The sequence below is a fragment of the Aotus nancymaae genome, unplaced genomic scaffold (assembly GCF_030222135.1).
Source record: "Aotus nancymaae isolate 86718 unplaced genomic scaffold, 86718_ANA_hifiasm-v0.15.2.pri h1tg000057l, whole genome shotgun sequence".
NCBI lineage: Eukaryota > Metazoa > Chordata > Mammalia > Primates > Aotidae > Aotus > Aotus nancymaae.
In genome coordinates, this window is record NW_026988471.1 from 45,745,117 (window position 1) to 45,761,803 (window position 16,687).

The window sequence follows — 16,687 nt, forward strand, 5'->3', positions numbered from 1 at the left end:
GTGCAGCCTAAGGACTTGGTGCCCTGTGTCCCAGCCACTCCAGCCATGGCTGAAAGGGGCCAACATACAGCTTGGGCTGTGGCTTCAGAGAGTGGAAGCCCCAAGCCTTGGCATCTTCCACATGGTGTTAAGCCTGCAGGTGCACAGAAGTCAAAAACTGAGATTTAGAAACCTCTGCCTAGATTTCAGAAGATATATGAAAACGCCTGGATGCCCAGGCAAAAGTTTGCTGTAGGGGCGGGTCCCTCATGGAGAACCTCTGCTAGGGCAGTGCAGAAAGGAAATATGGTATCGGAGCCCCCACACAGAATTCCTACTGGGGCACTGCCTAGTGGAGCTGTGAGAAGAAGGTCACCATCCTCCAGACCCCAGAATGGTATATCCACCAACAGCTTGCACCGTGTACCCAGAAAAGCTGCAGACACTCAACGCCAGCCATGAAAGCAGCCAGAAGGGAGGCTGTACCCTGCAAAACCACAGGGGCAGAGCTGCCCAAGACCATGGAAACCCACCTCTTGCATCAGCATGACCTGGATGTGAGACCTGGAGTCAAAGATTATTTTGGAACTTTAAAATTTGACTGCTCTGCTGGATTTTGGACTTGCATGGGCCCTGTAACCCCTTTATTTTGGTCAATTTCTCTCATTTGGAATAGCTGTCTTTACCCAATATCTGTACCCCATTGTATCTAGGAAGTAACTAGCTTGCTTTTGATTTTACAGGCTCATAAGCAGAAGGGACTTGCCTTGTCTCAGATGAGACTTTGGACTGTGGACTTTTGGGTTAATGCTGAAAAGAGTTAAGACTTTGGGGGACTGTTAGGAAGGCATGATTGGTTTTGAAATGTGAGGACCTGAGATTTGGAGGGGCCAGGGGCACAATGATATGGTTTGGCTGTGTCCCCACCCAAATCTCAACTTGAATTGTATCTCCCAAAATTTCCATGTGTTGTGGGAGGGACCCAGACGGAGGTAACTGAATTATGGGGGCAGGTCTTTCCCATGCTATTCTTGAGATAGTGAATAAGTTTCATGAGATCTGATGGGTTTATCAGGGGTTTCTGCTTTTGCTTCTTCCTCATTTTCTCTTGCTGCCACCATGTAAGAAATGCCTTCTGCCTCCCATCATGATTCTGAGGTCTCCCCAGCCATGCGGAACTGTAAGTCCAAGTAAACCTCTTTTTCTTCCCAGTCTTGGGTACATCTTTATCGGCAGCATGAAAACACACTAATACAGATGCTGTAAGCAAGCCCTTGTCCAATCAGGTATTTAATAGCACTTAGGGACTATTAGATGTCCCATTTCTCTTCTCTTTCATTTCTCTTGATCTCTTCTTGCCCCAGTGTAAAAAATTGCTACAGGTTTTTACCAAAATGCTGCAGCAGTAGTTGGAAATGAGTTATTTTGCATTACTAAAGTGTTCAATCACATTATCACAGGTCACATTTGCATATAACCAGGAGATGGCCAAATAACATCTATTGCAGTGATTTTGCAAATTCAGCATAGTCAATGTATCCATCATTGTTCTTGTCATCATCTCTCAAAACACCATCTATTATGTTAATCAGTTCATCTTCACTCATTAGTGGTGCCTGTTCACTCCCTTCCTATAAAATACAGATTAGACAATGATGAGTTGCACATTTTACTGGAAGACGTGCTTAGCTAATGTGCAAAATATCCATGCTCTTTCATGGGCAACATTTATTAAAAACAAAACAAAACAAAAACAACAAAATGTCCATGCTCATATGTGTCTAAAAACTTTCAATGGATCATGGGGCTACTTCTAGGAATCTATCTATATATTCTCTCTATATATAAACAGAATATATATTTATCTCTATAGTCTATATATATTCTCTCTATATATATATTCTACTCTCTGTATATACTCTATATATAGAGAGAATATAGAGAGAATATATATTAGGTATTGAGTCAATTTATAATAATCCAATTTAGAAATTACATTTGCCAGTTAAAAGAAGGCCCTTCAAAATAGGCTCCTGCTTATTTGTTTCATTATAGCTCATTCTTTTCTAATTGGAAAAGTGCCAGTCCTTCTGAGGGTCGGCTCTGCGTACAAATTTGCTTGATAAAATGGAAACAGTGACGAATTGGACAAGTTGGCATCAAAACAAGAGGAAGAAGGCATTGCCAATCAGCAGAACTGGTTATGACAAGTATTTTCCATGCTCCAGGAGCCAGGCAATAAGCTGAGGCCACGCAGATCCTTGGCTGGTTCTTCCTTTGCCACATCTCCCACATTCACCCTTCCTTCTCCTATCACCACCACCATCCTCATCTGCCAGGACTGCTGAGCCCCAATTCCTCCACCTAATACTAGTCTCTCCTCATGTCCTTCGGTCTGTCTCCCACAGCCAAGGATATTCCCTAAACAATGCCATTCTCCTGTGCAAAACTGTTCATGCTCCCTGCTGCCTTCAAACCTCACCTGCACTCCTAGTAGCCAATGTAATCCCACTCACCTGGCTAACTTTGCCTTGCTTCCTCTCTACAGAGGGCAGTGTGGCAGAGGGGGAATGACATTAAATGTGGAGACACAAGGATTTTTTTTTTTTTTTGGAGATAGGGTCTGACTCTGTCACCCAGGCTGGAGTCCAATAGCATGATCACAGCTCGCTGCAGCCTCAACCTCCCAGGCTCGGGTGTTCCACCCGCTTACCCCCCGATCCCCCGCCACCCCAGTAACTGGGACTACAGGTGAGCACCACCAAGCCCAGCTAATTTTTGTAGAGAGGGGATTTTGCCATGCTGCCCAGGTTGGTCTTGAACTCTTTGGGCTCCAGCAATCCTCCTGCCTCAACCTCTCAAAGTTCTGGGATTACAAGCATGAGTCACCATGCCCAGCCTGGCACAAGATCTTGATTTCAGTTTCTTCACCTAAAAAATGGGAGGGTTTTGTTTGTTTGTTTGTTTTTGTTTTCTGAGGCAGGGTCTTGCTCTGTCGCCTAGGCTAGAGTTCAGTGGCAAGATAACAGCTTGCCACAGCCTCGACCTCTCAGGCTCAAGTGATGCTCCTACTTCAGCCCCATGGGTAGCTAGCTGGGGCTACAGGCACGTGCCACTGAAAATCAAAGTATTAACAATGCCTGTCACTGACTACTCAAGATGTTGCAAAGATCCAACGAGATCTCTAACCTATTTGAAAGTGCTTCAGAAACTCTGGAGCACTGTACAGTAAAACAAAAGCCCTCAACTATTACCATGTCCCTGAATCCCTTGGTCTCAATTCACCATTCTTCCCAAATGAAATAACTTCTCCCTTGCTCTGAAGTTTGAATGTGGTCTTTTAGGCACTGGCTCTCATACTTTGGTGTGTAACAGAAATGCCTGTAACACTTAAAGATGCAAATGCCCAGCCCTGGGACTTTAGCAAGTTATCCTTTGTGGAGAGGATCGTTGAACAGAAAGAGGCAAGAGGCAGAACAGAGAAGAGAAAGAAACAGCAGCACCTTTTTTTTTCTTTTTTGAGACAAGGCCTCGCTCTGTTCCTCAGGCTGAAGTGTAGTGGCATGATTATGGTTTACTGTACCCTCAATATCCTGGACTCAAGCAATCTTTCCACCTTAGCCTCCTGAATACCTGGAACTACAGGCATGCACTACCAGGCCTGGCTAATTTTTTAGTTTTTGTTTTGTTTTGTTTTGTAGAGTCAGGGTCTCACTATATTGCCAAGGCTGGTCTTGAACTCCTAAATCAAGTGATCTTCCCACTTTGGCCTCCCAAAGTGCTGGGATTACAGATGTGAGCCACTATGCCCATGAAGAAACAGCACTCTTGGCACATAAGCACAACATAAGTCAACAAGACTGGGAACCAAATTACCAAAGGGAGGCCCTCAGTCCCTCAAGCCACCACCAGACCTACCTCCTTATGGACATGAGTGATGGCTGTGGAGAGTTCTAAGCCATCAAGCAAATTATTGCCATCATAATCATGCATTTTGAAGTAATGGAGCTGCAGTTCTTGTGGCGACATCTCTGCCTCTGGTTTGTTGATGACACCTTCTAGATGTTCCATGATATGTCTAAAAATCAACAATCAGATTCAGGCCAATTGGCAGAGACACTGGGATCATGCTAAAATCTCAAGGACTCTGAAAAGTTCAAAATCTTAAACTTTCTCCAGCTTGGAAAAACAAATACAAGCAGTGGCAGACCACACTCAAAGATTACATAGAGACAGACAGGGCCTTGAGGGGAGCAGGAAAAGTCAAACAGGTCACCTGTTTTGCTGGCAGGATTAGGGTGTTCTTTCCTCTTTATTATTAGAATTTTGTTATAATATTTTCAGGTCACCAATTTAAAAATAGGTTTTTTAAAACAATTTTTTTTTTGAGACAGGGTCTTACTCTGCCACCCAGGCTGGAGTGTAGTAGTGTGATCTCAGCTCACTGTAGCTTCAACTTTCCAAGCTCAGGTGATTCTCCCACTTCAGCCCCCTAAGTAGCTGGGACCACAGGCACGCACCACCACACCCAGCTAATTTTTTGTATTTTTAGTAGAGACAGACTTTTACTACATTGCCTAGGCTGGTCTCAAATTCCTGGGCATAAGCAATCCACCTGCCTCGGCCTCCCAAAGTGCTGGGATTACAGGTGTGAGCCACAGCGCCCAGCCTTATAAACAAAGGATAACAAAGTATAATGTGTGAGGCTAACTGGCCCAAGACAAAAGCTGCAACAAATGATTCGATGTTTGAATGTGTTGAAAAAAAAAAAAAAGTCCTGTTAGAGTCGAGAAACCTTATCTATTTTCTGGATTCTGCTACTACGACTGTGTATGTGTATGTGTGTGTCTATTTGTATGTGTGTGTTGCCTGTCTGTGGGGGAAAAAAGAGAGACTGGATTCAGACAAGTAATCTGACCCATTTGGGCCTAAAGATCTTCCACCTATGATACAATGATGAAAAAAGAATACCTGACTTATAGGTGGCAATAAGGAATAAGAATCATCCTTGAAGAATGTCAAGGAGCCATATAATCAGGAAGAAGGAAAGGAGGACTGAGCGTGCCCTTGCTGCTGGCTCAGCTGCAGATGATGGGAAAGCCCCTGGACCACAGCCCGGGCTGAATACGTACTCTTGGTCGTGCACTGTGTTCTTATCCAGGCCCATGCTGCCGGGTTGGGAGAAGCTGGCCGCAGGCTCCTCAGTCCTGGCGCCTGGGGCACAAAAGGCCCAGAGCAGGCTACACAGGAAGGGGGTTCTGAGCAGGGATCTCATGGTCACCAATATCTGTGAGATGGGAAACACAGAAGAGGAAGGCAGAGCATCAGAGCAAAGGTTTCGTTCAGGGCTTGACACGGTATGATCCTGGGAAACCTGATGAAGCAGTGAGGATAGGAAGAGTGCTTGTCAAACAGGGCCCAACACCAGCTCTGCTATGAGATTTTGGGATGACCCTGGGCATTCCAGGTCAATCAAATGGCAGGGGAAGGTTCATGAGGTTTCCTGAAGTGCCTGTAGAGTGCCAAGCAATACTGTGAAAGCTTGAAGAGTCTGGAAGATTATTCTTGCCTCCCAGAAGCTATGGTCCACTGAAGGAAATACTTTCTACCAAGAGCACCAAGAAAGGCAGCCAGCGAGTTATACCAGAATATCAGAGAAAAAGAAAACCCTCTAGGAGTTTAGGGGAAGAAATCTCCTCCGGGTGAAGGAAAATCAGACAGAGCTGATTGAGCTGATGACACTTCAGCTGGGCCTGGACAGACAGGCAGGGACTGAAGGACTACAGAAATGGTGGGAGCAGAGCAGCAGGTGCCCACAAGCAGGAAAGAAACTACAAGTATTTAAGCTGGGCTGCAGCCTAGCGGGCAGGAAGCAGATAGGACAGAGGTGGCCGCAAGGGCTGGACAGGCTGCACTGGGGGCTTTGCACATTAAGCCAGTACTTGACATCTCCTGCAGAGAAAGGGAGGAGAGTCTCTTATAATTCGTGAATGGGAGGTGAGATCAGAGCTTGGTTTCAGAACGAATCATCTGGCAGCAGTGGGGAAGGCATGAAGTGGTGAGAGCAAGACTGGAGGCTGGAGGTGGTAGCCGAGGAAAGTGGTAAGGCAGGTCAGATAGAGGTCTGTGGCAGGGGACACGGAGAAGAGCACCTTAACTCCTCCTTGTCTACCTCCTGGGCAGTGACAGTGGCAAGTAACTTAACCATGTTGAGCAAGCACTGGAAAGGAAAGTTACAGAGAAATCAGGATTCCATCAGGGACTCCCAGGGTTTGGCCGCACTTGGAATTGTGGTCAACAAGATGATACAGTCAGCTACAGAGCAAGCTCTCAAAGGGCAGGGAGAACTTTATTCCCACCAGTATTCCCCGCCAAGGGTCAGGCAGGCCTTTAATAACTACTGGTTCAACAGAAAGTCCTGGTCCATCCTAGGGCTGACAGACTGACCTCAAAAAGGAAGGTGGAGGACAGCCAGGTGACCTACATACAAAAAGAAAAGACCTGACTGAATATTCACTTCCCAAAAGGCAAAACAGATTCTGCCAGATAACAAGGCCAGCAATGTCTAACAGGCCAATTGTAACCCACAGCCCAAAACCAGCAGTGGTAAAGATAAACCATAAGGTACTGGTCATCGTCTTACACATGCTGCACACAGAGCTCAGTTCAGAAGCTGCAGCTGTCTCTGTGCCTGGGGCTGGGAGGCAGCTGTCACAGCCTCTCTTACCCATCCTAAAAGGCTCTTAGGGCAGAACCCTGAGAGTGTGTCACCCTACAAACTTAGGAAAACTTCCCAAATCCATTCTTCCCATTACCAGTATTGCTTCCAGTGGCCCCTTCCTTAAAGGGGACAATAGTCACTGGGATGTCTAACTTCCATGGTAGGCCAGGCACGGTGGCTCACACTTGTAATGCCAGCACTTTGGGAGGCTGATGCAGGAGGATCACTTGAGGTCTGGGGTTTGAGGTCGGCCTGGACAACATAGCGAGACCCCATCTCTACAAAAAATAAAAAATCAGCTGAGTGTAGCACTGCATCCCTATAGTATCAGCCACTCAGGAGGCTGAAATAAGAGGATTGCTTGAGCCCAGGAGTTCTGTAGTACACTCCAGGTTGGGTAACAAAGTGAGACCCCGTCCCCCCACCACCAAAAAAAGGAAAAAACTTCCAGGGTGCTAAAAAGCAACCAGCATCTACTACTAAACAGTGACATCAAAATGCAATCTGTCTCAGACCTTTTATATCCATAGTTAAAAAAAAAAAGCAATCTGTCATAGGTAATAGGGAAGAATGCTCAATATATATTAAATGAAAAAGAACAGGCTATAAAAAATCTATAAAGAATGATACACTTTCATAAAATAAAAATGTATTATTTCATACACAAACTAATAATTGACAAAGATTATCTTGAGACATGAGATTAGAATTCTTTTCTTTTTTTGAGATGGAGTCTTGCTCTGTCACCAGGCTGGAGTGCAGTGGTGTGATCTCGGCTCACTGCAACTTCCGCCTCCCCGGTTCAAGCAATTCTCCTACCCCAGCCTCCGAAGTAGCTGGGACTACAGTGTGCACCACCATGTCCGGCTAATTTTTGTATTTTTAGAAGAGATGGGGTTTCACCATTTTTGCCAGGCTGGTCTTGAACTCCTGACCTTGTGATCTGCCCGCCTCACTCTCCCAAAGTGCAAGGATTACAGGCGTGAGCCACCGCGTCCGGCCTTCCTTTTTATTTTTCTACTGCTTCTAAAAATTCTACATTCTTTTTTTAACGAATATGTATTTAATCTATTCCATAATTCTGCCCCAATACTATATGGATGGAATTAAAAAAGAGTTTCTGGTTATCTCCAGAAAATAATTCAGAAACACCCAGAAACTGTACTTTCAATTTTACCAAATAAAAGTGCCCAGACCCTGGCCAGGCACAGTGGTGCATGCCTATGATCCCAGCACTTTGGGAGGCCAAGGCGGGTGGATCACTTGAGGTCAGGAGTTCAAGACCAGTCTGGCCAACATGGCAAAACCCCATCTCTACTAAAAATACAAATAAATTTGATTTGCCGGGTGTGGTGGCTCACGCCTGTAATCCCAGTTATTTGGGAGGCTGAGGCATAAGAATCACTTGAAACCAGGAGACAGAGGTTGCAGTGAGCCAAGATCACACCACTGCACTCCAGTCTGGGCAACAGAGTGAGACTCTGTCTCAGAAAAAAAAAAAAAGAAAGAGTCCAGACCCTGACAGGGCCACTGCCACCGTACCGTACCTGGTACCAGAAAACAAGGTTTGAGGTTACTCCTAGCAGTGACTGCCTAGGCCAGAGCAGAACAACTTGTTCTGACCACGCATCTTAGAGTTCTGGGACAGGAGGGATCAGAAAAGAGAATCCAGCTCCTCCCAAGCCTTTCAGACTTTACATCAGATGTTTCTTTCTCCAGTAGGTCTTTTCAGTTCCAAGTCTGGGTAGGTATACTGCCCCCAAGTGCTTCCCTTCAGAAGGCTCCCATCCATAGTTAATGACAGTGGCAAATAAATTCTTTTTTTTTTCTTTTGTGTGTGTGTGTATGAATGAATGCTTGAAAAACTGCCTGATTACTTGTCAGTGCCCCTTGCTGGACTGGATTCAAGAGGGTTTGGACTAAATCCACATTCCCAACATCAGGCACAGTGCCTGGAACAGAAGCAGCTGGTTCTTAGCATATGTGCCATGGTCCTTAGGGAGCTGGGGAGATTAACACCCTTGCAGATATGCTGCCAATTTTTAATATCACTGTAACTGAAGATGAAAGTTTTCTTTTGGAGATATCTATCAGGGAACCCATGGCACCATTTCCTCCAACTATGGGAGTGGATGCTTAGTATATCAATTCAGTGTGTGTGTGTTGGGGGCGGAGGGTATTCTATTTAGATAACACCAAAAAGCAACCAAGTGATTGATAATATAGTAACTATGAGTCCAAATGATCCCTTCTTTAAGGGAGGCAGGATAAAGGCCAAGAACCATAGATTTTGAACTTGTCTCATTTTGGTTTGCTGTTGCAGGTTTCTAACCATTAGAATGCAACAAAAAAAAAATCAATAAACACACAGAAAAAAATCCCTCCAAGTGGTGCATTGAAAACAGGGAATCTTGCTGGGCGTGGTGGCTCATGCCTGTAATCTCAATACTTTGAGAGGCTGAAGCAAGTGGATCATTTGAGCCCAGGAGTTCAAGACCAGCCTGGACAACATGGCAAGACTCCCTTTCTAATTAAAAAAAAAAAAGAGAGCCCTTCTCTCTTCCTCGGCGCTGCCTACGAAGGTAGCAGCGATCTCCTCCTCGGCATCATGGCCACAATAAATAAAAAATTAAAAAATTAAAAATAAAAAAAGAGAGAGAGAAAGGAAGAAAGGAAGGAAGGAAGGCGGGGGAGGGAGGGAAAGATAGAAAACAGGGAATCTAACTGCCACCTAACAAATTAAACTGCTCACAGTCAAAATAAAGCATAAGCAACTCCCTCTGCCCAAATAACAGGTTGCATCATCCATGCTCTAACCACTTTGCTCAAGGCCATGGGCAAACAACCTGAAGATAAGCCCCAGCTCACTGTCCTTCTTTAGGAAATGATAAAGGCCAGGCTGAAGAAAATCCCAAGGTAAGAGAAATTTCTGCAAAGGGACTTCAGAGCACAACCCATACCTTGAGACAGCCCTCACAAGGCGCAGCCTCAGTCCTGGGAGGGAAATGCTGGACCATCAGCAGCAGCAGGTATCCCAGTGCCTTGGCTGTCACAGTGCTCCCCTCCTGCTCTGTCAGTGTCTTCCTGTACCATAGCCTCTGCTCTGACTGATTCCATCTGTCCATCTCCACCTTCCTTCCAGGATGGGCTCAAATGTCACCTCAGGATTTTCCAGCCAACATCAATTGCTCTCTCATCTGACCTCAGTCTGTAGCCTCTCACACTCATTTGACCTGAACCTATGATCACCGGTTGTTCTCCTTTTCCATTTTTCTCTTTTCCTCTCTCTCTCTGAGAGTCAAGACCCTATCTCTTCTCTCATTTACCTTACTGATCTCTGCTGAGCTGACCTGGCTCATGGTTGAGTAAGGGCAGTGAGTCTTGGCACCTAGGTGTATGGTTCCCTATCCCACGGTGGATCTAGCCTAAGCTGGAACTTCCTTTGGAGCCTTCCGGTGGTTTGACCTGGCCCAACCCTTCCCTCCTGTTGTGTCATTACTCCTCTCAGCACTAAGAGTTTGGAGCCAGCCTTCCTGCCAGCAACTGGTAGCAGTTTCTCCCTCAGGTCAGGGGCCTTTAAGAATTCAAACCCAAAGCAGCCACACTCACCAACATCCAGACATCCTGTATTCACAGCCAATGCCAAAGAAAAACTCTGACCAGTACTATCTCACTTACCCCTGTCATGGTCCTGGACTGAAGTCAAGAAAATAACCAACTTCCTAGGCTAAAGAAACCACCACACGGGATGAGGGCTGAGAATTGGTTCTGGAAAAGCAGGCATTTAATGTTAATAACTTGATCTATTTGTTCATCTGGGGAGCCCAAGGAGCACCCATGCTTCATTTATACATTTAATTACCGTACCAACAGCACAAGGTACTGAAGATAGGACTGTGACCTCAACAAACTCCTCTCACACAGATTACAGCCTGGTAGAAAAGAGAGACCAGCAGGCAGACACCCATGGGGTACCACAAAAGCCCCAAGTCACACCTGAAATAATACATGAAGGATAAGAAGGATTATTTCAACCAAAGGACAGTGCCTCAGACATAAGGAACGTATTGAAGGAACATGTAAGTCCAGAAGGAACTTGTTCTGATCTAAGAACCAAAAAAGATTCGGTATAGTCGAAAACACAGTAGAGTCGAGTCAAACGAATCTAAAGTTAAAAGAAGACAGGTCATGAAGGGTTTTGCAAGCCCTGTTAAAGAGGTTCAAAGAGTAATGAGAATCCACAGAAGGGCGGAAAGGGAATAGGGGGACGATTCTGGTGACATGATCAGATTCTGTTTTAAGACCATGGGTCTAGCCCCTCTGAATAGAACAAACTACAGAGGATGAAGAAGAGATGCAGGAATCATCAGGAACATACTCGGGTGGTCCAGAGGAGAAAAGGTGGCCTGAACTAGGTAGGGCATAAGCATGGGAGTGGAGAATGAACGTATCCAAGACAGCTCTGCAAGGGATTAGATGTGGGTAGGTAAAGGAGTGCAGCAGGTGAGAATGACGCCCAGGTTTCTGGCTTGGGCACCTGGGTGGATGGCAGTGTCAAACCCAGAAAGGAAACACAACAGGAGATCAGCTTCCCCCGCCGGGCCCGACAGGACCTATGGTTTCCCGTAGAGGAAGATAGGGGAACCAGGAACAGACAGACAGTAACGCCTCCGGCCCGCTGCTTTTGGGCCGGGGCAGGAGCAGCATCCACCCGGCACAGCTGGTCCCACAGGCCGATCCTAGCCCCCAGGAACCAGAGAAGGGGGCGGAGATCTGCCCAGCCGGCCCCGTCTAGCTCCAGAGCTCGCGGTGGGACACAGGCTTCGGCCCCAGGAGACAGGCCGTGCTCCTAGCTGGCTAAGCGTCCCAGGACAGCCTGGAGACCCAGCCCCAGCCCCCAGACTGCTCCTGCCTCTCATCTTGAGCTCAAGCCCCCAACCCACAAGCGAAGAGGCGGGATTCCGCCCCCTGCACGGCGCGCTGGTTCACTCACCCTTATGGTCTCTGCCGCAGTCGCGAAGTCCTCCGGAGCCTGAGCCTCGCCAGCCCCCGTCCCCAGAACACTCTTTCTCGGCTTCGCCCCGCCCCCTCCCATCCGGCCTGCTCCGCGCACGCGCACTCCGTGCCGCCCGCCCATTGGAGACGCGGGGCCCCTCCCACTGCCCCACGGCTAGCTGTGAGGATGGCTCCCGTAAGTCCACGTGTAATGGGTCGGCGCCCAGCGTTGGCGGGACTAACGCAATCCTTCTACCTGCTTTCTCTAAGGCGACACGGTTCCACTCCAGTTGGGCCGCTGGACGCTCTAGGGGCCCAGCAGGTTGCTAGGCAACACCGGAAGCCCTCAGGAATGTAATTCCGCGTGGGACGTAGGATGGCGGATGGGGCGGACCCCAAATCCCGCTCCCAGCTCTGCTCCACCTCTCATATACTGGTCTCTTGGTTCAGGTTTCTTGGTTCCTCCTGCTGCAAGTTGGGAAGAAAGATAATAGGAATGCTAATTCTTTTACCGATGAAACGACCAGAAGACGCTGGAGCCGGCCTTGGACCGTACGTTTCAAGATTGGCCTGCTTCCAGCTTCTGCCCGCTCCACTGCACAAGCCGCGGCAGCCGTTATACTCTCGCTTCCACAGGAGTCCCAGCAAGACTATGCGACCCAGTTCAAATACAATCTTCCCTGTACCGTTCGTGAAATCAGCAGCTTTTGTCATTCAGGAGAGGACAAATCACTTAAAAACAGACCCATGAACAAATAAGGAAACGAATACATCATCCCTGTATAAGCCTGCCCTTACACCTGTGCTCCTATACAAGATTAACATTCAGTGAGTACCTATTGACCTGATGGATAAATGAATGTAGGACGGTCGTCTTTTAAAGCCCTCCCATTTTTGTTCATAAAAGTACATAATCGGTTTTCAAATGAGCCTGGGTCCGGACAGGAAAGACAAAGTGGCTAAGTAGTTAGATGCCTTGAAAGTTGGCCAACTCCACTGACATTGGCTGTCTCGTTCCTTTTCCCAACTTCATCTGAGATTGATATCTGTCAACCCTATCCCAGAGAAAAATCCCATAATCCCTAAATTCGGTTTTCCTTTTTAACTTTTTTTTTTTTTTTAAAGAAATTAATCTTCATGTTGCCCAGCTCGTCTCGAACTCCTGGCCTGAAGCAATCCTCCCACCACCTCCATCTCCTAAAGTGCTGGGATTACAGGCGTGAGCCACTGCGCCGGGTCAAAGAATCCCTGAGTTTTGAGGAAACCCTATTAAGGTTTTCCTCAATAGGAAAGACCTTTTCGTCTTTCTTTACTCTGAATTTTGTGTTAGATTTATCTAATTCCTTCTTCTACCCTGCACCTACCATTCATCCATCTCTTCATCCATTTATCCATCCCCCCATTTGTTCATTTATTCATTAATTCCACTCCAGTTGGGCCGTTTCTTGAATATCTTTTATGTACTGGGCACTATACTAGGAGCTACTAGAGATACAAATAAGACAAATGAAGTGTCAAGAAGCTAGTGTCTGGTAGATGGATGAAGTGTCCTCCTTCTAGCCAGTGCTTTCATTTTTTTTTCTATGGATGTTACCCTTTGTTATGTCTCTCTTGAATCGACAGTCACTCCCTCTGTACCAGATAATTCCCATCAGCATATAAACTTGCCCTTGTTTCTCCCTCAGCATGCTACTGAAACTGCAATCTACATGCAAATCCAGTGGTCTCTCTGCTCTCTTGTTTTATTTTACTTGCCCTCTCAACACTGTTTTATCAAAGCCAACCACTCTTACTTTGAAAGAGTTTCTTCTCTTGTTTTCTGACACATGCACTTTGGGTCCTCCTGCTACCTCACTAGTTATCCTTTCTTGGGCTTCTTTTTTTTTTTTTTTTTTTTTTTTGAGACGGAGTTTCGCTCTTGTTACCCAGGCTGGAGTGCAATGGCGCGATCTCGGCTCACCACAACCTCCGCCTCCTGGGTTCAGGCAATTCTCCTGCCTCAGCCTCCTGAGTAGCTGGGATTACAGGCACACGCCACCATGCCCAGCTAATTTTTTGTATTTTTAGTAGAGACTGGGTTTCACCATGTTGACCAGGATGGTCTCGATCTGTTGACCTCGTGATCCACCCGCCTCTGCCTCCCAAAATGCTGGGATTACAAGCGTGAGCCACCGCGCCCGACCTCTTGGGCTTCTTAATTGGCTTCTCAACCTATAAATATCAAAGTGTCCAGGGTTCTATCCTGAGTCACCTTGTCTATCTACCCACTCTCCCCGTGGGAATTTACCTAGTCCTATGCTTTAGATACCAGTTATAAGTAGATAACTCCAAAATATGTCTCTCTGACAGTGACCTCTCTGTAATTCCTAACTCCTGTAAATCACTGCCTACTTGATGTCTCCATATGAATGTCAAACTGGCATCGCAAACTTAATGTGTCTCCCCAAAATCTTGATTTTTACCCCCAAACCTGCACCTCTCTCAGTCTTGTTCATTTTAGTAAATGTCACTGCTACTCATTCTGTTGTTCAGGCTAAAATTCTATGAGCTATTCTTGAGTTTTCTCATTCCTTTACCTTGAATCCTTCAGCAAAGCCTGTTGATACTATCAAAATATATCCTCAGTCTTTGATGACTTCTTTTCACTTCTACTACGTAACCATTCTAGTCCAGTAGCTGATGATGCTACTGGATTACTTGAGAGGGAGCTTCCTAACTGACCTTCCTGCTTCCATTCTTGCCCCACTGTAGTCGGTGAGTGAGAAGCCACCTTTGATTAAGCCATTTTATAGGTGGGTGTTCTGTAACTTGTAGCTTAACCCATTCCTAACAGGCAAATAATTTGATACCAGAAGCAGGATGCTAAAAACAGATACTAAAATGTGGAATTGGCTAACTGGAGGTTAAGGTAGCCAGTGTTAAAGACTCTATTTCAAACTGGAAAGTTGGTGACCCTTATAAGCAGCAGTGAAACTGTCACTTGCTGGACCTTGGATACAGGCCATAAGCCAACCAAAGCTGTAGTTTTGGAGAAATATCAGGAGCAATATGGAACATTAGTGAGTGTTGCCTTTTTTTAGAAGCTTTCAGCAAACTCCTTCAAGAGAGGGGCAACTCTGGATTAGAAATAACTGATTTGAAAGCAGAAATTAAAGAAAGTAAGGAGGATCTCTTTACCTGCAACCTGCTATTTAAATTGGCCAAGAGTCTTATAACTTGGAATCTTGCTGAAATACCCCATTTATTTTGTGTACTCAGGCTGAAAGGGACAAAGAGGCAGCTTTATCAGGAGATAGGACGGCCATCCCAAGATACCAGAATGGCCTCTAGGTGGCATCTCTTTCCTCAGCTGTTTCGAATTGTCTCAAAACTGTTTTGCCTATGTAGGGGATTCCAGAGTGGATGAGAATAGGGGTGAAAATAAGATTTCAGTTTACACCTTTTAATATTGCTTTCATTTTCTAAACTATATATTACTTATTTGGAAAAATAAATTGAAAAATATTTAATTAAAAATTTTAAAGACTCTAGATAGGCCAGGCGCAGTGGCTTATGCCTGTAATCCCAGCACTTTGGGAGGCTGAGGCAGGCGGATCACCTGAGGTCAGGTGTTCGACACCAGCCTGACCCACGTGGTGAAACTCTGTCTCTACTAAAAATACAAAATTAGCTGGGCCGTGGTGGCGCATGCCTGTAATCCCAGATATGTGGGAGGCTAAAGTGGAAGATATGCTTGAACTTGGGAGGCAGAGGTTGCAGTGAGCGGAGATCGCACCATTGCACACCAGCCTGGGCGACAAGAGCTAAATTTTGTCTCTAAATAAATAAGACTCTAGATAAGTTACTTGTGATTACTATGCATTAAACTCATCAGAATTCTTAACAAATGATTGAGGGAATCCTGTGTCCCTAAAATCTTAAGCCTGGTCAACAACAGTCTGTTGCTGTTCAACCCTGTGGTAATCTCTGAACCCCGAAATTCCTTCCAACAGGGAGTAGGATGCAAAAGGTGCTGTGCGTTCTGCACAACCAGAGGAAAGAACAACGGTGCAGCTCCCAGATTCTCCAACTGAGAACTTAATACACTGCCACTAAAAAAACGCTGCAGTTTCTTTGTTTAGGGAAAGGATCTTGCTCTGTCACTCTTGCATTACATGAGGGCAACCTCAATGGATTACATGTTCTAGCCTCCTGTGTCAGCTGGGATGGGCTTTGTATTTCTCTCTCCCTTATTCATATTTTTGATAAGGGTGAACGTGTTCAAAGCTTGGAATTATGCCATGTGTTGGGGTGTTCTGAATTCAGATATAGTATAAACTGGAATGGTGAAAATGATGGCCATCTGCATTTAATGACCTTGCTTCTTCTATCTCTGACTTTATCAAAGCACACACCACTCTTAATGAAAAGTCTGACTGTTGATTTCTTCAAATTCAAAATACATATACCTTCCTCTAACAAGTCACATACATTAGCATTCCTTAATATCCCTTTTGTCTCCCTCTCCTCTCCCATCATGTTGTTCTTGTTTGGGGTTTTTGACATTATTTATTCTAGATAAACATTCTCTTCTTCAGTCTTAGCCTTTTTTTTTTTCTTTTTTTGAGACGGAGTCTCGCTCTGTTATCCAGGCTGGAATGCAGTGGCGCGATCTCAGCTCACTGCAACCTCTGCCTCCCAGGTTCAAGCAATTCTCCTGCCTCAGCCTCCCAAGTAACTGGGATTATAGGTGACCACTACCACGCCTAGCTAATTTTTTGTATTTTTAGTAGAGATGGGGTTTTCACCATGTTGGCCAGGTTGGTCTCAAACTCCTGACCTCAGGTGATCGGCCTGCCTTGGCTTCCCAAAATGCTGAGATTACAGGCATGAGCCACCATGCCTAACCTTAGTCTTAACCTTTTTTTAAAATAAAGAGATAAATTTATCAAAAATTTTGATCACCCTGACATTCCCTATCTCTTGAAGTTTCTCCTAAACTTGCCTATCTGC

General features: G+C 45.8%; 2 protein-coding genes across 3 annotated transcripts in view; one reads left to right on the top strand and one right to left on the bottom strand.

Annotated features, from left to right (window-relative positions):
• Positions 1 to 1,251: 1,251 nt before the first annotated feature.
• On the bottom strand, positions 1,252 to 11,778 carry MCFD2 (multiple coagulation factor deficiency 2, ER cargo receptor complex subunit). 2 transcript variants are annotated; one of them, XM_012473743.3, is made up of 4 exons: positions 11,694 to 11,778; positions 5,112 to 5,266; positions 3,898 to 4,057; positions 1,252 to 1,610 (listed from the first exon to the last, which is right to left on the bottom strand). In XM_012473743.3, exons 2-4 carry the CDS (start codon positions 5,252 to 5,254, stop codon positions 1,479 to 1,481), a joined length of 435 nt encoding a protein of 144 aa, XP_012329166.2. In that variant the 5' UTR covers positions 5,255 to 5,266; positions 11,694 to 11,778; the 3' UTR covers positions 1,252 to 1,478. The 2 variants fall into 2 exon arrangements, with proteins under 2 accessions (XP_012329166.2, XP_012329168.1); XM_012473745.3 differs by lacking the exon at positions 5,112 to 5,266 and having other exon boundaries at positions 11,694 to 11,775.
• Positions 11,779 to 12,534: 756 nt separating this feature from the next.
• Positions 12,535 to 16,687, top strand: part of TTC7A (tetratricopeptide repeat domain 7A) — a 158,602-nt gene continuing 154,449 nt past the window's right edge. The window contains exon 1 of the mRNA XM_064364054.1: positions 12,535 to 12,914. Within this exon, the coding sequence (XP_064220124.1) occupies positions 12,833 to 12,914 (82 nt within the window). The 5' untranslated portion in view covers positions 12,535 to 12,832. The remainder of the gene's footprint in view (positions 12,915 to 16,687) is intronic.